This window comes from Ursus arctos, unplaced genomic scaffold (genome assembly GCF_023065955.2).
Source record: "Ursus arctos isolate Adak ecotype North America unplaced genomic scaffold, UrsArc2.0 scaffold_20, whole genome shotgun sequence".
In the NCBI taxonomy this organism is placed as follows: Eukaryota; Metazoa; Chordata; class Mammalia; order Carnivora; family Ursidae; genus Ursus; species Ursus arctos.
Genome location: NW_026622875.1, coordinates 33,019,597 through 33,042,183, shown reverse-complemented (window position 1 = coordinate 33,042,183; position 22,587 = coordinate 33,019,597). Strand labels below are relative to the sequence as shown.

Genomic DNA, 22,587 nt, shown 5'->3' with positions numbered 1-22,587 from the left:
AATCTGCATATCTAGACTATAGCTGAATATCCAGCATGTAAACATTTCGTATCACTCCACCCCAACTACCACCCGTCAAACCATCACCACACACTGTGCTGAATTGTTGCAAGAGCTTCCTGAATGGTCTGGCCACTGCTCTGGCCCCCATGCCCTATCCTCAACTCATCTGCCCAGACTCAGGAAAAGACCTCTCATCTCAGCGAGAACAAAGCCAGCCCGTGTGTCTGGCCTCCTGGTAACTCCAGCTCATTGTTCACGCTGGCTCCTAGCCCTCGCCCACCCCTCCCTGTCCTGCAGCCACGGCAGCCACACTGGCCTACTAATTCTTCCACTGATACATGGAATGCTCTCACCTCAAGGCCTCTGCCTCCATAGCCCCTCTTACTGGGATCATCCCTTTTCCGGATGTTTGGAAAGCTTGCTCCCCACCTCCAATCATATTTCCATCAAGTCACTGAGGGCTTCAATGAGGACTTTATTTAAAAGAGCCACCCTGCCCACACTCCGGGCCCACGTTCTCTCCCCTTCTCTGCCTTACTGTTTCCAAAACACTCACCACTGCCTGACACCTAAATGTTTTATCTATTTGCTTTTTGTTTCTTTTCTATCTTCTTTCTATCTTCTAGATTCTGGCTTCACGAAGGCAGGGATTCAGACTTTTTGTTCATAACTGTATTCCCTGTACTTGGAACAGGTCCGAATCTTTGACAAATGAGGCTGAACATCTTTTCACTTTGTTTTTAGTCTTCTGAATTCTGTTATCATGCACTATGTTCAATTTTTTTGCAAAGAATATAGGGTTGTTGGCCTTTTTCTTAACTGATTTTAAGGGTTCTTTACAGAGTAGGGGTATTAGCCCTTTGTGATCTGTATTGCTGACATTTTTTCTGTTTGTACTTTTTGTTGCAACTTTGATCCTGACAGTTTTTGCTATAGAGAATTCTTTTCATGCAGTCTAATATATCAAGTTTTTTTCTTGTTGTTCAATGTTACATTTAAGCTTCTGGGTTTGTGTCATTTCTTGCCCGCGCTTCCAGCCTCATTTGCTGCTCCCCCCTTTGTCACGGCCACTGCGGGCGTGGGCAGTCCTGCATGGGCTCTTCTCCCTGCCTGGAATTTCTGTCCCGACCTGCCTTGCTCCCAGACACAGCAGTGGCGGGACTCAGCTCCTGTTCTGAGATCTGGTTCCCTGATCATGCCCGACGGAGCTCACCACAGGCCCTGCTGTGGAGCCCACATGGCGTTCGTTGTGCGGTGGGGTTCTCTTCACACACCTGTCTCTGGACACTCAACCTGGAGCCTGCTGGGGACAGGGAGCAAAGTCCCCAGCTTCTGTCACACTGGGAGTAGGGAGTGTCTGGTGACTAAAAGAATGAACTAACAAGTGCAGCATTCAACATTCAATTCAACTCAACATATACCTGCTGGATGCCAGGCACTGTTGTTGGAGTTTGGGATATGTGATGAATAAACTCTGCCCCCAAGGAGTTTATATCCGAGCTGCAAGAAAACACAGTAAGCCGACTATATGGTATCAAGTGTGCTGGGAATGCTTTTATGACTTGAGGTTACATAAAACAACCAGTTCTGAATTAAAGATTCATAATCATCTCCCTGGATTTTCAGTATTTCCTCCCAACCCTTTCTTCCTTAGAGAACACATCCAAGCAAGTAACTCTTCCATATGGATGACACCAATTCTATCTGTAAGCCTGACTCCATCCCAAGCTTCATTATAGCTGCTTCAACAACGGACTAGTTTTTTCCACTGGACCTTGTGCTAAAGTCTGAATGTTTGTGTCCCCCTCCAAATTATATTTTGTAATTCTAATGCTTAATGCCATGGTACTAGGAAGTGGGGCTTTGAGGAGGTGCTTAGGTCATAAGAGTGGAGCCTTCACGAATGGGATTAGTGTCCTTATAAAAGGGATCCCAGAGAGTTCCCTAGACACTCCCACCACGTGAGGACACAGCAACAAGTTGCTATCTATGAACCAGGAAGTGGACCTTCACCCGCCACCATATCACATCTACTGGCACCATCATCTTAAACTTCCCAGTCTCTAGACCTGGGAGAAATAAATTTCTGTGGTTTATAAACTGTCCAGTCTGTGGTGTCTGTTATAGCAGTGCCATCCTACTGTGATCTCGTTCACCAAACCTGAAACGGACCTTCACAATCAACTCTGTCCTATTCCCACAGTGCGAGCACCCACATTCCATTGCTGGGAGGAGCATGTGAACATGAAGGGCAAAGGGCAGAGATGAGTCAGTCAGTGAGTCCCCAGGCCTGTTCCAAACTATTTCACACCCCTACCACCCACAGCAGTTTCCTAAAGTATTCAAGACAGTGACAGAACTTGAAACAAGGGCTTTATAACCATGTAAGTTCAGGACATGCTGAGTTAAACTGGATGATATTTAGCACGCTAATGTGTACTGAGAATCTCCAAGGCGGACTACATTTTGTTACGGAAACTTGATGATGAGCTCCTCCTATGACTAGTGGTCCTTGAAACAAGCTTTGAGAAATGCTGGTCAAGAAATGCAACCCCAAATACTTGATCCTTGAATTAAAAGGTTTCCATCATTCAAAGCAAGCTCTATTTTCCAATCCGAATTTCTGCTGCTTCCAGAAGCAAATATCTCCCTTTAGCCAGGACGATATATTTCATGTGCACAGAAAGTACATCTCGACAGTGAGGCCTTCTACACTGTGCCCACCTCATAAGCCCTGTTCCTTCTGCTCTGCCTCCATGGATCCTGCATTCCCTCAAGTCCCTAGATTCAAGCCCACCTCCTTCCCTACCAACAGAACCTTCTGGGCTTATTCCTTTCTTCAAACTTCAACTGTACCTATTATTTACACCATGTGCTTGGTCGTGGTTTATAACTTTCAATGATAGCAGAGACCTTCCATTATTGTTTTTGCATCTTTAATAAGTAATTAGTATATCTTGTCACTGAACACATTCCGCAAATGCATAACTGTGTTTTTCCTGTTATATGTTAACATGAATAATGACATGTTTTTGACATGGCACTGACTGACCAGTAATGAAAAAATACAAGTTAATTAAAGTTGCGTTAAACTCCTTATTTCTATAAGAAGACTTATCTCTATTATTGTTTACACATTCTTAGAATGCATTTGTTCACTTTTAACCACTACAATCCCGTATTTATATTATATTATGGGACTTGTAGACCGTCAAGTTTGAGAGCTGGAAAAGCCTTAGAGATCACCTCGACTATTTATTTTAGACCCAAGGATATCTATTCGGTATCTATCTATCTATCTATCTATCTATCTATCTATCTATCTATCCTTCTGGTATTTGAGAAAGATGATTTAATTTATCTGTGGACTTTATTTGAATTGTGGTTCTTCTCAGCTTTAATAAGTGTAATAGAATAGTATCAAAAAATTTTTATGGGAGTGCCAGAGTTGAGAGCAGCCTGACCCCTCTCCAGCAGAGCACCTGCTGAGGTGACCCTGACAGTTCCTATTGCATCCTAGTGATGCTTTTCGACTCTGTGGGTTTATGAAGAAGGAGGGAGGAAGAAGTGACAAGAAAGCATAGCTCTGGGATTTTTTCACAGGACAGGTATCCCAGCGAGGTCAAGCATCCCCCCACATTCCCTCCCTTTCATTTGTGGAGAGGTTTCACCAATGAAAGGTATGTTAGGAAGAAGAAATATGCCCCCGAGAAAGACAGCTTGGCTGCCAATCAACCCCACGAGCAAGTGCACATCTGCGTCTGAACAGTTCTTGCTCCTCTGAGGGGCAGAGTGGAGCACGAACCCCAAAGGGGTTTTTTGAGAGGTTCTCAAAACCTGAATGTCCTCATTCAAAGACAAATTCCTGATTTGATATCGGGGGTGAGGTAAAGGAACGGCATCTTAAATAAGCATCCAGGAGATTCCGACCACACTTAGGAGAACTACTGTTGGTGTGGTGGTTGATGTGGGAATCTTAAAATGGGACGGGATGATGGGTACAGGAGATGGAGGGGTGTGGTGAGGCAGAGGGTTCTAGAGAACCCTTATTTTGACATTTTTTTGCCCTGAATTGGCCTATATGTCCCCTTTGTGATCATTCTCTCTACTCTCCCTGATCAGCAAGTTCCCTTTGGGAGAACAAAAGGGCAGGTGGGGCAGACTTGCAACTTCTTGGCTTCCCAGGCCTCCACTGACTGTGAGTTAACTGAAGTGCCGGGGGGGAGGATCTGGCAATTCAACACCAGGTCTCACTTCAGGTCTGTGTCTCACCTTCAGAGAGGTCACTCTTCACCTTTGATGTTAGGCGTTAACTTTCCCCCTTGAAACTCATGCTGATGGGCTGTAATTTTAGTATCCCCATGCCACTGGATGGGATTGCTTGTTTAATCTTGTAATCTTTTTAAGTAATTGTAATCAAGCCATTCTAAAATTGCTAATTAGGCAACTGATCTTAGGTCACTGCATTTCAGAACCCATGGGGCCAGGAGGGAATCATATACTCCAATGCCACTCAGAAGGAGAAAAATGAGACAGAGAGGGGTAGCGACTAACCTAATGTCACCCAGCAAGACACAAGAACACAGGTCTTTGGATCCCCAGGGAAGAACCTCTTACTTCTGTCAGACACAGCTGAGAAACATCCTGACATAAATGAAAACAGAAGTTACAGGCTCCCAGGTCTCCTTTTGCAAACTTTTCCAAACCGAACACTTGCGAGGTGCTTTCAGGATAAATCTTATGGCTGCTTTTATGTTTACTGTGTTGGGTAAGAAACACTGATGTGAGCAAAGCAAGTGGTGGACGGTGACAGGTTGCTTATCTGGTAACCCCAGCTCCTAGGAACACACTGAGATCCAAGGACTTTGCAAAATAAAAAAAGGAGCAATCAAATGCAGGACATGCAGACCTGGCCCGCTGCTCTGCTTGGGCTCTCCGTGTGGGAGTGCGTCGGGCTCTCACCTGCTTCACCTGAGACAAATCTATCAAGCCTGGCCACGGGGGAGATGCCAACTGCTCGGCAGACTAGAAGCAGCAAATTAGAAAGGAAAAAAGAGTCGCTGTACTAATAGGCCGTCGGATACAGTACAAATTAGCAGTAGGAAGTGAAAATTGAATGGAAGTAACAAATAAACCATTAACCCTGGAACAGGATCTGAGCGGGCAGAGCAGGTTAGGGGTCCTCTGGGATGTACAAGCTCCCGGGGGACTCGCCGTTACACCGCAAGATAATAACGGATGCCTCTCAAAGTGACCCTCAGTCATCAAAGTTCAAATTATGTTCAGCAAACCAAGTTTAAGGAAGCGGGGACGTACAGAATCTATTACGGGAAGTGTTCCATTAAAAGGATTAAAACGAAGGGTAACAAAAGCTTTCATTATTTGGAAGGTTAGCTTATAGCCCACTTTACTGGGTAATGATGCGATCCTGCCATGCATGAGAATCCCTTAGAGCTTTTAGAGAAGGAGCTTCCATTTAAATAACCCTGGGGTGGGCTGGGGGTTCTTTCATCTAGAGCTTGAACTTCCCCTGTCATTCAGAAAGAGGGTAGAACCAATTCTCCTGCCAGAAGAGGAACGAGGCTCTCGCCCATCCAGGCACCCAGACGTCACCTGTGCGCTGGGCCTGCCCATGATGCCAGAGGTGCCGGCTGGGGTCCTCGGCAGAAACCCCACCTCATCACCCAATGCCGTCCCCGTGCCTTGGGAGTGTGGCCCATGCCTTCTCTTGGAATATCCTCAGTCAGGGATCCTTGTAACAGCTTCTGGTCCTTGATTCCTTCTTTCCTTTTTCTTTATTTTTTTAATTTAATCATTTAAATTAAATTTAAATTTATCAGTAATTTGATTTTTACCAAAATTATGCACATAGTTTAAAGAGCCAAATTGTGGGGCGCCCCAGTGGCTCAGTCGTTAATTGTCTGCCTTCAGCTCAGGGCGTGATCCCGGCGTTATGGGATCAAGCCCCACATCAGGCTCCTCCACTGGGAGCCTGCTTCTTCCTCTCCCACTCCCCCTGCTTGTGTTCCCTCTCTCTCTGGATGTCTCTCTCTCTCTCTGTCAAATAAATAAATAAAATCTTTAAAAATAAATAAATAAAGAGCCAAATTGTTGTTACCCACTCCCCTTTTCCAGAAGCAGTTATATTCAACCCCTTTAGCTGAGGTTTTTTGTTTGTTTCCTGTTTTAGTGTTTATGTCCATATTTCTAAGTAACATGTGTATAATGTTTAGATTTTTTTTTCCCCCGAGCATTACCTATTTAACTCCCCAAATGAAAGAGGAAAATTTTGTTATTTTCACATCTCTGCTGTCAGGACACATGCAGCCTCCCAGCCAACCGCAGCCTAACTCCTCCTTAATCCACCCTTCAGACAGTTCTTTCTCTCTTTTTTTTTTTTAAATAATATTTTTTATTATTTTTTTTTATATTATATTATGTTAGTCACCATACAGTACATCCCTAGTTTTTGATGTAAAGTTCCATTTCATCCCTACCTTCACCCAACTCGCAGAGGCCCCTGGTGCAGCCCGGTTCTGCGCAGGCGGGGGGTGGCCTGCAGCACGAGACTGCACGCCCGTGCCCACTGTGCCCACCGTGCCCATGGTGGCCTCAGACTCAGCTCGCCGGCACCGCTAAGTCAATCAGCGCTTGTTCAGCTAGTAGTTTTCAGTTTCGAAAATTTTGTTCCTCCCATTTTGTCCTTAGGGGCTTATGCCTTAAAAAAAAGCAAAAACCAACAAGCCCTTACTGTCATTTTAATGAGGTTCTGAAGGGAGGGGAAATGAAATGCATGTGTTAATTCACCATTTTAACAAGAAGTATGTCTTTGATTTCTTTTTCCTTTCCAGGGAGCAAATTAGTTTCCATTTAAATTCACCAGATAAAAACACCCAACGCACTGAAGAAAAGCAGTTTGGGATTCCTTCTACATCATCTTCCCATCCTTTACGAAGCAGATCGATGCAGTGACCAAAGAGGAAATTAAAATTCAAAGACAGGCTGCCATTTTGGGGGCCAGCGAAAGAGAGAGAGAGAGAGAGGACACAGTGGAAAAGACTTTTCCCCAGAAAGAGTCTGGCTACCCTTTCATCACCTTTTTTAAACTTTTTAAAGAAGAACTCTGAGGAAGCTTCCCCCTCCACGGATCCCCGCTCAGCTCCCCGCACGTGCTCCTCGGCCATCTCCTCCTTTGCTGTTTCTTGGAAGAATACGCATGCGTTACATTTAGGAGAGAGAGAGAGTGTGTGTGTTCACCTGTGCTCCTGGATCTACGCACAATGGTGCTTGTACAGCCACGCCGTTTCTCACTGACCCCTCTCTCTCACTCACCCGTCGGCCCAGACCCCCTTGCCCCGCATCACTCCTGCGCCCTCCTCCGTGTCACCGGTACCCCTGCTGGCGCTAGGCCGCTGGACTCTGCCCCAGTCCGGAGGCCCCCCCTTCCACACCCTCACCCCCAAAGCTGGTGCCCTCCAACGCCACTATGTGCGCACCCACGTGCCCAGTGGAAAACAGTCCTCTCCTCCTCAGAACTTCTCTCGATGTCACAGCTTTCCGGAGTGTCTGGGAAGAAGAGGGGCTCATCCCCTTTTCAAAGGTCAAGTGTTTCACAACTGTCCTGGATTTCTGCCCTCCTCACTTCTTCCCTCCTTACTCCCTGTCTCATCTTTTGAGATGTCTTCCTCTTCACCTCTTCAGTGGATCTTTCCTATTTTTAGGGATATGGCTTGCTTATGAAGATGTCCCTTCGTCCCCTTCAGCCCTCTGTGCTGCAATACTCTCCTCTTAAAAGAGTAGACTCCGCAGGCTGCCCGAACTGCCCATCTCCTGGTTGGTTCCCCTGTCCTCCCCAGAGTCCCTTCGGGCCATGTGCCTGCCTGCCGGGGCCTGCAGGATCCCAGCCCACCTTGGCTGGGGGTCTTCACTTCTCAGCATTCCTCTCCTGCCTTAACCCCTCTCCCCAAGAACACCATCAGCAAAAACCCATTTCTATCTCAAAAAAAGAAAAGAAAAAAAAAAAAAAAAAAAAAGAACAACATAGCCAGGAGGCTGAACCTGTCCAAACCAGGCATGCTTTCGAACACAGGACTGGAGGCAGTGGCGTGACTCCATATTTCATGTAGCTGTTTGGATGAAGGTTTATCTATAAGAATATAAACTTGTGTTTAGAAGTTTGAAATGCTTCTAAAAGAATCCTCACTTAGGGCACTTTGGTACCTGTATCTTCATTTTGTCACGGCCAGATTCAAGTTCTGTATGCAGAATAGCAATTATTTATCAGAAGTAAAATCTCATGCAAATGTTTTTGAGCCCAATACAAATTAGCAATTCTTCATATGACTAATGACTATATGTCCTTCCGATAACTGTAAACACGAGAAACAAAAGATCAAGGACTCTAAAATAAGCACTTGGAATAACAGAAGGGCTGTGTGGGCGGTCAGCAGTAACTGTGAAACCAAAAGATAATCGCTATGTGCTTCTCAAGATCTTCAAACCCAGAGCAATGTGAACCATTACACAGTGGTTATTCTTTTTTGCCCTCCAAGCAAAATTCTTAACAGGCAAGATCCTTCAGCTTTTCAAATACAAGCAAATCTATCCCTCACTGAAATTAAACAGAACAACAGAAAGCTGCATTATGCTAGAAATGGTCAAATTTCATAAACCAATGAAGTTGCAAAGAACTGACCATAACTCATATTGTTAATAAATAGTTCTTTTTGTCCGATAAATGCACCTTCAGATTCTAACAGTCCACAATTCTCATGACAATACATGCATTGAGTAGAACTGAATCCTTAATACAAGCCAAATCACATTGAGTCAGTTAGCATTCGCGTGACTACTCTGTGCAGAATGTTAGAACAGGTGCCGTGGATAAAGTACAGAGTAATTCTAGCAACCCCCCCAGCATAGCAGGTTACTAGCCTGTTTAGAGGACGCGGAATACATTAATAAAACAGACAGTAACTGAACCTCTGTGAGCGGGACCAAACACATTCTGCAGGGCTGAAAACAATGGCTAGGTAACGTAACTCCGACAATCATAAAAGGTCTCCTGGAAGACTGTTGAGACAAAAGGAAGAAACGTACAGATGCGCAGAGAGGAGGAGGAGAGAAGTCTTACCAGAGGAGAGGCTTGTGAAAATCTGACTAAGGAGAAACACACCGGGAAGGGGGAAGGGCAGCCCAAAGGCCAGGCTGGATGCACACCATCACTTCCTTTCCTTCTCACTGTTCCCAACAGCCTCCCAGTTGGGTTCCGCCCATGAAAATTCTCTGCACACAGCTATTGTGGTCATCACCTTAAAGCTCAAGTTCTTTCCGATTCTGCTCAAAAATCGATGGCTCCCCACTGCCCCACAAACCAAATTCAGACTCCTGAGTAACACAGCATAAGTATTCAATACATTTGAGTATGTGTGATTACTTGCCTACCTCCTGCTTGATTGGAAGGTTCTAGAAGGCAAATACCAATCTTGCTTATTTTTTAATATTTTGGTATGTGATAGCTCCTACAAGTACCTTTGGTATGGCAGAAGTTTAAAACCTATTTATTAGATGAATAGATGATTTAACTAACAAATTTTATATAGTATTGGCAAAACGGGCTGGCCAGTTGGGAAGTTAGAAGTTTAGATTTGATACAACAGACCCTAGTCAGCTACTGGATGATTTCTGCGTACAACAGTGACAGCATAAAAATGGTGTCTGGGGGTGCCTGGGTGGCTCAGTCGTTTAGCGTCTGCCTTTGGCTCAGGGCGTGATCCTGGCGTTATGGGATCGAGCCCCACATCAGGCTCCTCTGCTGGGAGCCTGCTTCTTCCTCTCCCGCTCCCCCTGCTTGTGTTCCCTCTCTCTCTCTGGCTGTCTCTCTCTCTGTCAAATAAATAAATGAAAATCTTAAAAAAAAAAAAAAAAATGGTGTCTGAAGTCTCATTTTAGTTGCGGTTGTAGAGAGTATTAGCCCAGAAAGGACTGGAAGTAGAAAGAGTGCTTAGCTAATAATATTTTGCTAACAAGATGAGTAAAACAAGATGAGGATTTTTGTCTGTTGATTAGTCACTAATGTGAATATTCCTTCAATAAACACCAAAAAAGAAAATGGTCTCATGTATCTTTGATCTATTTTTAACGAGTTCATTTCTGAGATAAGAGATGATTTCTTTTCAGGCTAAGTGGTACTTATTTTCTTGATTTTAAAGAATAGCCACCAGGCTCACTCAGTTAGAACATGAGACTTTTGATCTTAGGGTTGTGAGTTGGAGCCTCACGTTTGGTGTAGAGACTACAAAAAATAAAGAAATAAACTTTTTAAAAAAGGTAAAAAAAAAAAAAAAAAAAAGAATAGCAACCAGAAATCTTAAGCTTGAGGACAGATACTGTTATTTATGTATTACAAATATTCTCCGTATTAACATCTTCCAAAATGACACTCTAACAAAATGTGAAAATTGAAAGAATTCCATTTTGTCTATTCTTAAGTACAATGCAGAACACTTGATTTTTGGTTTTATCTCAGCTAAAATTAATTAGATGTCAGCATTTTATGATCTGGTATAACATCTTGATATTAAATTGATGAATCCATCAGCATTTGAACATGCCAGTGCATTAAAAAGTGTCAAGAGGTTGAGAGGTTGTAACCGGTGCCCACTTTCCTTTCTGAGAATTTATTCTCTCTCTGCTCAAGCCTCACTCACCCTTCCCACCGTCTGCTGGAAGGTCATGGGGGCACTGGAGGGGGGTCAGCAGCACAGGGTACGCTGAGGAGGGGAGGTCAGCGCAGTGGCTCTCCATCTTGGCTGTTCGCTAGAAACGCCTGGGAGATTTTAACAGCTATGAATCTTTCAACCACACCCCAGAGCGATGTCAGTATATTTGAAAAGCTTCCCCCAGGTGAGTTTGTTATCTGGGCTCGAGAAGCAGTGAATCGGTATTTTCTTTAGCCATGGAAAAATAATTCTTATATCTGATTTCCTGGATATAGTGTCTAAAAGATAAAACAGTTTAAGGGGCTACATATATGATGCTACTAATTTTATTTTAAAGAGAAGAAACAAACGTTTACTCACCTGCCCTCTGACAATGTACAATCTTTTCATACACCGCATCTGCGTTTTCGATGACAGCCTTGAGGGACTGGATCATCTGCAAAGGGAACACCCAGACACGGGGTTACACCTGACGACCGAACGCTGGTCTACACACGTGCAGGGGGCTCTCCTCTATACACAGGCCGAGGCGCTGGGGCAAAACCCTCTCTTATCTGACTTCCCACAACTCAGCCCAAATGTGTACGTACAAAATGAAAAATCCTGCCTTCCATGTAATGGTTCCAACAGACTGGGGAGTATCGTGTTTCATAGTTAGGCTTGTACAACACTGAACTTGAACCTTGAGTCAATACCGAATGGAGTCTGTTTCAGTGTGAAAAGCTACAAATAAATATGTGCACACATCTGATCTGTGTTTTAAATTACATTTTCGGTCATTCATTTTAACAAAATCTTCAACTTCATCTTACAGAAAGCTCTGCCACCTACACACCTTACTCATTTCAGCTAAAACGCTTTCATCTGAAAATTAGTTTAAAACTTACCATGAGGATCAAAAAACAGCATTTATTGTTTTTTAAGATTTATTTATTTCTTTTTAGAGAGAGAGAGTGCGGGGTGGAGGAGCAGAGGGAGAGAGAGAGATTCTCAAGCAGACTCCCCACTGAGCGCAGAGCCCAAGGCAAGGCTCAATCTCACAACCCTGAGATCATGACCTGAGCCAAAATCAAGAGCCAGACACTTAACTGATTGAGCCACCCAGGCACCCTTAAAATGGTGTTTATGTAACACATCACTAATGATATCACTCAAACTAGTATTTTTAATGTTCCTATCAATGATTTTAAAAGATCTAATTTTGAAAAATAAATAAAAATAAAAAGTCCAATTTTGAGGTCTTATTCCAAACTACATGTGTTTGTTTTAGCAGCCAAGCTTGAATTACAAAAAAACAAAAAAAAAAAGGATCAGGGCATAGCTGATCAATTATTTTATTTACCAAAATGTAAAGAAAAGATCTGTCTGAAGTAATCTTTTGGCTCTAAAATCACTATGAAAATGGGATAGCCAGATTCAGCTCTCATAGTTCAAATGGGTACAATTATGATGCTTGCCTTAATTATAGATTTCAACTTTTTGTATTTAAATGTCCAAATATCTTATATTATAATATTACTCATCTATTTTAAATGACCATTTTATTTTAAATAACAAACACCAATCCATCATTCTCTATTTCTTTAAATTCTGTCTTGTTTTTCTTTATAGTATTTATCACTAACTGCCACAGCTATTATTTTATAGAAACCAAATACATGTAGGTTGGATTATTTGTATAATTCAAAGAAGGAACACCCTATTTTGACTAGTTAAACTTATTTAAACCAAAGCATAATCAACATGCCTCTTAAGAAATACACCAGACTCTTAAAATGAGTCACACAGCATTTATCAACTTGTCCACTGTTCTAAGAAAATTATAGTGAACACCAAAAGGTTTAAGGCCAACACCGGTGTTCATTTATGCCTTCATTCATTACCCATGGCCCAGAGCAGGAACTGGGACACAGGGACATACAGGATATAACTCAATCTTCAAGAAGCCCGTATCCCAGTGGAAGAGCTTGCACTTTGGAATTCAGTATTTTCACATTCATTCTTCAACATCTGAGTCATGCCTGTAAATTGAAATATTCTATTTTACAGCTTGACATATTGAACAGGCAATGATAAAAATGAATAGTTAAGAGCTCAAATACACTGATATAAAGTCATTCGTCCCATGACATCATTTGCATACTGAAAAGGTTCATACCGTCATCAGTAACCTTTTTCAGCTTTGAAGTCAAGCCAAAATGAGAGATATGAAGAAGCAAGGACTTCTTTAAGCAAGGATGGTGGTTGTCACAACTCAGTATCAAAGAACTGGCCAACTGTGCCTCCATCACTCAAATAGGAAAAAGGAGGGGAAAAAAAATACCAGCAATGGAATGAAGCTGGTCCTGAAGCAGATGAGCAGGACAGGAGCAATAACAGAAGGAATGTAGGAGAACAAGACAGCAGCATTAAGAACAGGCTCATGCATACAGATGACCTGTGGGGGAAAGGTGGTCAAAACACACTCTTACTGGGGGTGCTGTGGGGGCGGAAAAAGCTCAGATTTATATGGGCTCCAATCCTCGTTCTGCTGTTCATTACCTCTGCCATCTAGGCCAGGGTATTAGACATCATGGAGCCATAATTTCCTACCTATACAATGAGTTTAATAAAAGGCACTACCTGCATAATGCTGTGAGGATTAAATGAAAGGATGCACAACGAAGACACTTGCAGACAGATATGACAATGGACTCCCTGGCAGAACATTTTCTGGTAGCCCAAGATTAGCTGAATGAGTACGCCTTCCCTTCATATGTTCACTGGCAGTGTTTCAAACATCCATTACCAATTTTAGTTTTACTTGAACAGCCTGGCGTGATGAAGCTCAGAGAAACAACAAATCACGTTATTCTTAGAAGCACCTTCCAGTTTAAAGTATCACCAGAGGCTAAATAGTTAAGCACCTTTCGCGTAAAATACATGCAAGGTTCAAGGATAGCACATCCGTTTCAAGGGTCTGGAGAGAAGCTGCCTCCAATGCTCTATAATACCTGAAGGATCAATCCTTTACTCTTGGGACAGTCACTGAGGCCCTCTGAGTGTGTGAATAAAGACTAGCTGCTGACCCAGGACTGTGAGCAAATAATCAACAACAAGATGTGGCACTGCCATTGCAGCCCATGCGCTACTGGGTGTGACAAAGTTAATTACCCCTAAGCCACGTAGTTAGTGGGGGTGTGACTGGCGGTGTCCCGGGTCTTGCTGATGCTCTGTCTGTGGACTGGATTTGAATACACACCCCACCCCTTATTTACAAGCAGTATGTAAAGTAGGAAGCTGGCTACTCCGGCAGGGTGGAGAATGCAAACACAGCGAAAAGCCGCTCCTCTAGGTTTGGAAGCAAACGCGGCAGGTATTTGCAGACCCTATTAGGGGGACGTTCTGGAGGGAACCAGCCTCAGAGAAGGTTAGGCACAACAGTAAACAATCAGTAGAACTTAGAGAAGGCAGGAAGAAAACATATCCAAACCTTAGCAGAGATGATTCATCTTGCCGCACCTGTTACTAAATGTTTCCACCACTTCCTTGGGGAGGAGGAACTGCCAGTTTATATCTTTTTATAGTTTTAGGGTACATATTTACAGTTAGGGTGGGTACTGACATTAATGTATAGTAAACAGTTTATAGTTCTCGTCCACGGAGTGAGTTCATTAATCCTCAACTCCTGCACTATTTGCGTAAATTGTCCTTGAGTGAAGAAGCCCCGCTAGGTATTTCCCAGCAAGCTCTCTGGGCTGTGAGCTCCTCTAAGTGCACTACCAGGGTCCAGGGGGCCGAGGGGGTGGGGCCAGGCAGTGGACCTTCCTGCCTGCCCACCCAGCTGGCTGATGTCTTGCTTCGTCCAGCTCACAGCTGTGAACGACGCAAGGCACATGGCACGCAGGGAGGATACAGCAGGGCCAGCACGAGGAGGCCATTCCATCTAGTGGGGGCCCATCTCCGCCTGGGTCTGCTGCTTTGTAACAAGCTGTGATTATAAATAGTACAAGTGTTGGTTGAATGAATCAAAATGAAAGTCATCGAACGCCTCCTCGGCATCAGGTGTGTACTTGGTGCTTTCTATTTCATTTAAGGCTCACAAAACCCATGTGAGGTGGGTATTTATGGCATTGGCTTTACAGGTGTGAACACTGAGGACCTGAGAGTGAAGCTGCTTCCCCAAGGTCCTCTGGTAAGATGGGCAAACGGACTGCAACTGAGAGACAATGCATTGTGTCTGACCTCAAAGCCCCTGCTTTCCCACAGCACCGTGACGCATCTTGCCGCAGGAGTACCAACTGCACAAGGAAAGCTGAGCAAAGGGCATCCCCGCCGGAAAGACATACAAAAGCAGAAAGGAATTTAGTCACGACTGACAGGTGCTACACACAGTAGGTGGGATATTTCCACTGCTGACTTCCACCTAAGATTGTCTTTTTTTTAAAGATTTTTTTAAAAAGTTTTTAAGATGTTATTTATTTATTTGACAGAGAGACAGAGGGCACAAGTAGGCAGAGAGGCAGGCAGAGGCAGAGGGAGAAGCAGGCTCCCTGCTGAGCAGGGAGCCCAATGGGGGGCTCGATCCCAGGACCCTGGGATCATGACCTGAGCCGAAGGCAGACGCTTAACCCACTGAGCCACCCAGGAACCCCAAGAATTGTCTTTTAAAATAACATTTCTGTAAAGCGCTTAGGGAAAACATTTCTTTTAAAATGACAACAGTAAACATTTTGCTTGGCTCCACTTAACAATTCATCATTATAAGACAGAAATCATTTACGTTTAATGTGAAACTACTAGAAAAAGCATTTCAGAGTAGACAAAAGCAAATACGTGGAGAGTGACATCAAGAGATGAGTCAAAGGGAGAGACTGCTTTAAATTATTTTCTCTGTATATATTACGTGCCTATGTCAGTGTAATGCAAGGCCCAGCAGAGTGGTTGGCTTTAGAAGCATTCTTTGCATTAATGCAAATACATTTCCATTGATCCCTTTAAACACAGAGGTATGGGTCTTGGCTCAACAATCAGATCATCCTGCTGCTAACCCTAGTAACTTACCACACGGACAGCTCCTATTATTTATGAAGCACAAGATGCTTTTGTGTAGTTGTTGCTAATAAATCTTCTATTAGTGTCCAGGTACCAGCAACTCCCTAAATTTCTGGAACTAAAGCATTAGGACAATCTATGGATTTAACATAGCCCAGGAACCCATTTCATAAATTTGATCAACCCTAATATAGGGTTTTAATACAGGAATCAAGCAGATGAAAAGCAGGAAGTTTCAACTAAAGGCCAGTAAAAATTCGTATTTTATTAAGTTGGACAGAACCAGAAATGCCTTTCATAAGAATGTTCCGTTTTGAAAGTAACTCCCTATATTAGTATAAGGCAAACTTCTCTGTTTACAGATATGGTTATGAGAACTGTTACTATAGTGATATATTTTATATCACTAGATTTCTACAGACTGCTTAATTTTTTGTTTTGAAATCTGCACATCAAGTAGGAAAATTCTGTTTTCAGGATAAGCAAGTTTACAGTTTTATGTAAGGATCTTACGTCTGGTTTTGGACAATACGCCGAATCTCCTTTCATCCCAGAACACAGATTTTGATAATTACCAAAACAATTTGCCAATAATTTCAAGTCCTTGGGTGAAAGAAGTTTAATCAAAACATCTTCTGAGTCCTAGATCTTTCCCTTTATCTTGCTTTGACCTCAGCTGCAGACAGAAAATGCCTCCCTCTTAAGACTTGGCTTTGCCCGTCCCCACCTTCACACAGGGCTGCTGCTGCTGCTTTGGCCGTGGCTATCTCTCATGAAGTTACAAAGGGAATATATAGGTAACAAAGAAGGTTTGTTTCTTTACACACATTCTGTGACCGTGTGACATATAACAGACTCAAGTAATTGAGCCTCATTCTCAAACCTGCCAACGGACTTAAGAGAAACGATACACTTGCCTCCACCTCTGAACGCCCCCTGGGTTCCTGTCGTGGAGATCCACGGACGGCCTCGGTGGCCAGTGAATGCCCGGTGGCAGGTGTGGCTTCAGGTACCACCCTGGACCAAAGCAGGACTTGCCGCTCAGGACTCCAGGAATGAGTAGCAAAACAGCAAACATGAATCAAGGATCAAGGTCTTCAGAAGACCACCCAATTCAATCGAAAGCAGTGTCCTCCCCTCAATCAGAATTATCTGTATGGATGTCTCTAAAGCTCAGTGTCACCGGAGAACTATCACCCTGTCCTACGCAGCCCTACAAACTGAGTCAGTTCGCTAATGCTGAGAATGGGACAGAGAAGAAGGAAATTCTCTCAGGAATCTGTAAGCTTTGGTGTTTCTTTCTGTGCTCTTGAAAAAGTAGTATCTCCCCGAGTTAATAACACTACCTTTCTTTTTAATATTTTAAAAAGAAGTTTTTGGAATTTTGAAGAATTTTAGAATCAAATACAAGAACACTGGGATCCAGGACTTCAAAACTGAAACTCAGAGGTAACAATTTTCTTTGAGTAAGGTGTCCAAGTACAGCAAAACGTCCCAGGGTGGAAACAATGGAAAATACAAGATCACTTTTAATACTTGAAAGTAATCTGAAAGTCACATACTTGAATGGGGGCGTCAAAGTTCTATCACTGTGGGGGTCTTTGCCCAGCTGCCTGCTACAGTTAAACCCAGCCCGCTCTGCGGCTCACACGGGGGGAAGGCTGCAGCCACATTTTGCCGAGAACTGGTCACCATCCAGCGGCCGAGTGTGCCACGGCATTAACAGCTGCGATCATCATCCCTTCCAGCAAGGTCACTATAGAAACACTTTCCACATAGCAAACGGTTTCCAGAGTAATTTGTCCTGGTTGCCTCTGGAAAGCTCACTTCCACTTCCACATTTTCCACTACACAACTCAGAGGAAAGTACAGAAAAAACCCTATATGAGAGAAAAATTGTAGGAAGAACCTAAGGCTCTGCCAGATGCAAACCACCACTGAATTGCTAACCGGAATACAGAGAGGCGCACAGGCAGCCGCTACGGCATCTGGGCCCCACTGCAGGCACGGTGGCGAGGGGGCAGGAGATGAATCAACGTAAAATCTCATTACCCTCTCCCGGCATTTCCATCAGGTTACAGAAAGCAGGGAAACGTGGTTAGAAAAGGAGTGAGGGGGCGCCTGGGTGGCTCAGTCCTTAAGGTCTGCCTTCGGCTCAGCTCATGATCCCAGCATCCTGGGATCGAGCCCCGCATCCGGCTCCCCGCTCGGCAAGGAGCCTGCTTCTCCCTCTCCAACTCCCCCCTGCTTGTGTTCCCTCTCTCACTGTCTCTCGCTGTCAAATAAATAAATAAAATCTTAAAAAAAAAAAAAAAAAAGAAAAGGAGTGAAGGGTCAGCTTGGATGGGGTACCGGAATTACAACTCTGAGCAGAGACCAAGGTGCAGGCAGAAAGGCAGGGCGGGGAGCGTGAAGGTGGGGACAGGAAGCAGGCAGGGAGCCACAGCACTGGGAGGGACGGGAGGGACTAGGGACGCAGGAGGTGGCAGCGGGACTGGGAAAGAAAGGATGATAGTGGGAGACTGTGTAGGGAACAGAGCAGGGCTCAGAGGCTGGTTTGCTGTGGCACAGAGGGAGAGCCAAAGACTCTTTCCTCTTAGAGGGGAAGCGACAGATAAGAAAAACTTAACTCCCCCTCCCCCATAAAGGATTTCACAGGTTACAAAGTGTCTTGAATGTGTTCACTCATCTAGGGTGTGGAGTTCCTCCTTGGTGGAGCAGAGCCGTGGCTACAACGGGGCAGTCTGAAGCAATCAGAGCCAGGCTTGTTTCTGGTGCTGGAAAATTGGGGCTTTTCTGCACCAAGGTAGCGGCTGAGATGAAAACAGGTATACATCTCCGAGGGAGGAATTTGAAAGATAAAGGAGATGAAAACATCACAGTGATGCTCCAAAATCACTGAAATGAAGCGGAGAGACCGAGTGTAAGAGCCACAGCAGGAGCGCTCAGAGGGGCAGGCACAGAACAAGGAAAGTAAATGTTTCCAGATGTGCGAGGAGCGTTTCTGGAAGGAGGGTGGGTCTGAGCACTGGGAGCTCTGGGTTCGGGCATTTGGTGATTGTACCCATAGTTCTGCTATAATGGGATGTACAGGTTCCCAAAAAACACTGTACTACGCAAAAAAATCTTTGCATTTGCACCATGCAATAAAAATCACAAGGTTTGTAGGGAAAATGGGGTGAGGGGCACAGCATTCAAAAATTTTGCAGTGACACATTAAAAAAAGACAGGAACTGAATAAAAGTGATAGCACAGCTCTGCCTATGTTAAATAGTTAGGGAATGCAAAACTACTGCAACGCATGTGGCGACTGACCTTGAAAAAGACCTGAGGTCGGCTTGGGAAGTGGGTGTTCTGAGGGTCGCAGCTTGCGAGTTACCCGAAGTGGAGGAGGTGATGTGCGATCTGATGAAAGCGGTAATAGGAGTTGTGGATGGGCACAGCTCCAGACACGCTCATAAACTGGGGGGGCTGGGTGTTGTTTGAGGTGCGTGTGTGTGTGCAGTTCAACCAGGTGACGTTTTCTGTGTTCGCTAGTGCTTCTTGTGGTCAAAACTGTGCACACCCAAACACAAAATGTGAGTTAGGTTAGAACTGTTCCTTAATGTATCCGTCACATTCAAATAAATTTGCATTTTCAAAAGTGTTATAGCTGAACTGACTATAAAAGGGAGAGTACTTGAAAACCTTTCTGAATTTTGTTTTTTCAAAATCTCCCATGCACTTTTATTGTGAAGTACAGTTAAACTCTCAGTTTCTATGACATTCAACTGAAGCATGGTTTTGGCATTGTATAAGCCTGCCTCAACACTGTACTCAACTATTTTAACAATCTTTTTTTTTTTTTTTTTTTTTTTTTTTTTTTTTTTTTTTTTTTTGCCAGAGAGTAGTGCTAGATAAATCTGGAACGAATTATGAGTTATGAGTGACCCAGGGTCCACATTCAGGAAGCCAAGAATTCTCCAGCTTTTCAATATGCTCTGATTTTTCATAAAGTTCCCTTCAGAGCTAGAGTGGTATGTACGTAAGCAATGAACATGGCTCTCCTGTTATATAACTTTGATCTGAGCATTGGTATAATATGAATCCCTTATGCACTAAACTTCAGATCAAAGCCTGTAATATTTTACATTGTATCTCGTGCGTAAGTATCTAGTTGAATTTTCACATGACACAAAGCCTCCTCTACCACATCTACCACTTCTCACTTTCAGTTAATATATAATCACATTCACAGCACTTAGAAAGGGCTGCGTTTCACAGATTAAACCTCAAGTTTTAATTAAACTGTGGATTCTCAAGTGAATCACCATGTAAATACAAGACAAAGACATTATGCTTATTATACACAGACTAATACAGATTTCTCCTCTACTTAAATAAAAAGAAACACTTGGATTCAGTATAAAATTCATGAAAATAAAGAGCATCATGTAGTCAAAACAACCAATTTATTGCCCTGGGTTCTTGCTTTCTGCCAGTTGCTTGGTACCCAGTACACAGAGGGCCCAAGTGTTTACCCGTGCGGGTATTTCTGAGTGGCACTTCCAGTGTCAGCCACTAGAAGTCCTTAGTTATACACATTTGCTGGGCTGGAGGAGAGGAGAAAGGAGCAAAGATGAGAGAAAACACCGCAAAGAGAAAAGGGTTTGGGGGGAGCGCTACATAGAGGAATAAAAGATTTTAAAAAAAATTAAATTAAAATAAAATTTAAAAAAAGACAAAATCACAGAGGCAGAGCTCCGAGGAATTAAAACAATAAATGCCCCAGGGTGATTTATCTTATCAAAAATCATACTTTAAACCAAATAAGAAAATTTTATTTTATGCCGACAACTGAATAAACTATAAAGACACAACCAAACTTTGATTTAAAAGAAATTCACTCCTATTTCTAGATTAATTGGGGTTTAGCACTACTGCAGGTCTCCATATGTTCCCAAACATGTTTAAATAGACCAGGAGCTGGAGAAGCTCCATTGTGCAAAATAGCTTGGGGGATATAGAGAAGGGCTCTGGAAATACCAGGGATCTAACAGATCAAGAGATTAGTTATAAAGCCAGTATACAGATTTTAAATGTTTATCCTACTATAAACTGTTGGCAAAGTTTTAAAACTTCTGAATAGTTTTAGCTTCAGGAAATACACAGAATTTCAGAAAGTTGCAAAGAATTTTGGTTTTGATCTTGGGCTGTTGTTGGTCCTGTACAATATGATATTCTGAGGAAACAAAAATTGTTGAAAATTAAGCAACAAAACAGAACCTAAGCTATCCTAAAGGGGAACTCCACCGAAATTATACAACTATCCAGAAAAAGCATATAATTCCTACCATATGATAATACACCGTGCTGGACTTTTCTGTGTGAACACATGTATCATAAAGTTCAAATGCACTTAAACTGTAATAATGCTCTTATCTCTCCATTTTATGGCCAGCCTTCTACTCGTCAGGGAATAACTTGGTGCGCTACGCAGAATTACTTGGTGTTTAAATGATTACAGTGGGAAAACTTAAAATTCTCACACTCAACGGGCTACTCTACGGTGCGTGATGAGTCACGGGACACCGTGACTGCCTCAAGGAGACACACACACAGACCTCATCCTCTCCAGGCCTTTGGTCATGTCATGTCAGCCTCTTAATGCTGTAAAATACATCTCCCGCTTTCCCAAACTATAATAATAACAATGTGCTTGCATGACACCCTCAGATCACCTCGGGGAACACAAAACCTAAGTGTGCCTGTGCTCAGGCATCCTCTGTGGTCAGGAGAGAAGGGAGGGACAGGAGCACAGAGGGACTCGGGAACTTGCAAAGGGACTTTCACCTGGGCCTGAGGGGCAGCCAGGCACAGTCCAGTGGGGACACAGTCTACAGCTGGCCACTCCCTCTGCCTCCAGTAAATGCCTGGAAAGCCGGAAGGAAAGAAGGGCAATGCACCACTGGAACTTTCCAGTCTCGGAAGTTTTCGGGATAGGGAGTTCAGAGGCTGCCCCTTGGATGGAGGGGAGTGTCTCCAAGGAACTGATAAGAATGGCTTAAAACTTGGCCAGAACCATTCCTGCAGGAAGAAAGGGGAACTTGAGCTCGTTAAACCCAATTATTCGGCTACTTCCGGAGAGGGATTAAGGAACTTCTGGATGCTATGTTATCTCTTTCAAGTCACCAAGGACCATTTTGAGTTCTGACATGCTTGTTTAAAACAATTATTACTACATTAATTAAATTTCAAAAGATACAATTAGAATTAAACATAGTACCACTTTTATTACTGTCTGCTTATATCAAGCCTTTTCTCCAAGGGGATCAAGGTGATTTAGAAACTCCTAATTAACAGAAGGTAATTCAATCACAGTCTTACTGTAAGGTATCATTAGTTTCTCTCACGTCTGTGTAACTAAGTATAGATGTTAGTTGAGAGAAAAAAACAACTGAAGGTTTCTCTGTAATGAAAAGCAGAATTTTTTTTAAGCACAGTGAGGTGTCCACAGTCTTCCAGGAATGACAGCAAGAAGGAAGACAAGAACGCAACCAACCAGCTACTAGTATATTTACTGTCTAAACCCAGGATTTTTTCCTGGTGTTGACCACATAACCCACGTGTTCCCCTGTCTTCCCCTTTCAGAGAAGAGAGACAACTCACCTATTAAGGTGGTGGGAAACCTTATCTTCTGCTTTTCACTTTGTAATTTTAAACCAGCCTTTCTGAACGGGAGTAGCCAGGCTCTCTATACAGCGAAGCTGCAGCTCTGAAGTCTGGACTGATGCTAAAAACACACACACAAAGGTCTCAAAGCTTCACGAGCTGCAGGTCTAGCATTTGG

The 22,587-nt window shown here is 43.4% G+C and overlaps 1 protein-coding gene across 1 annotated transcript in view; it reads right to left on the bottom strand.

Annotated features, from left to right (window-relative positions):
- PLCL2 (phospholipase C like 2) overlaps positions 1 to 22,587 on the bottom strand; it is a 184,604-nt gene that overhangs the window by 28,640 nt on the left and 133,377 nt on the right. Inside the window, exon 4 of the mRNA XM_026496951.4 lies at positions 11,085 to 11,160. Coding sequence (XP_026352736.3) covers positions 11,085 to 11,160 — 76 coding nt within the window. The remainder of the gene's footprint in view (positions 1 to 11,084; positions 11,161 to 22,587) is intronic.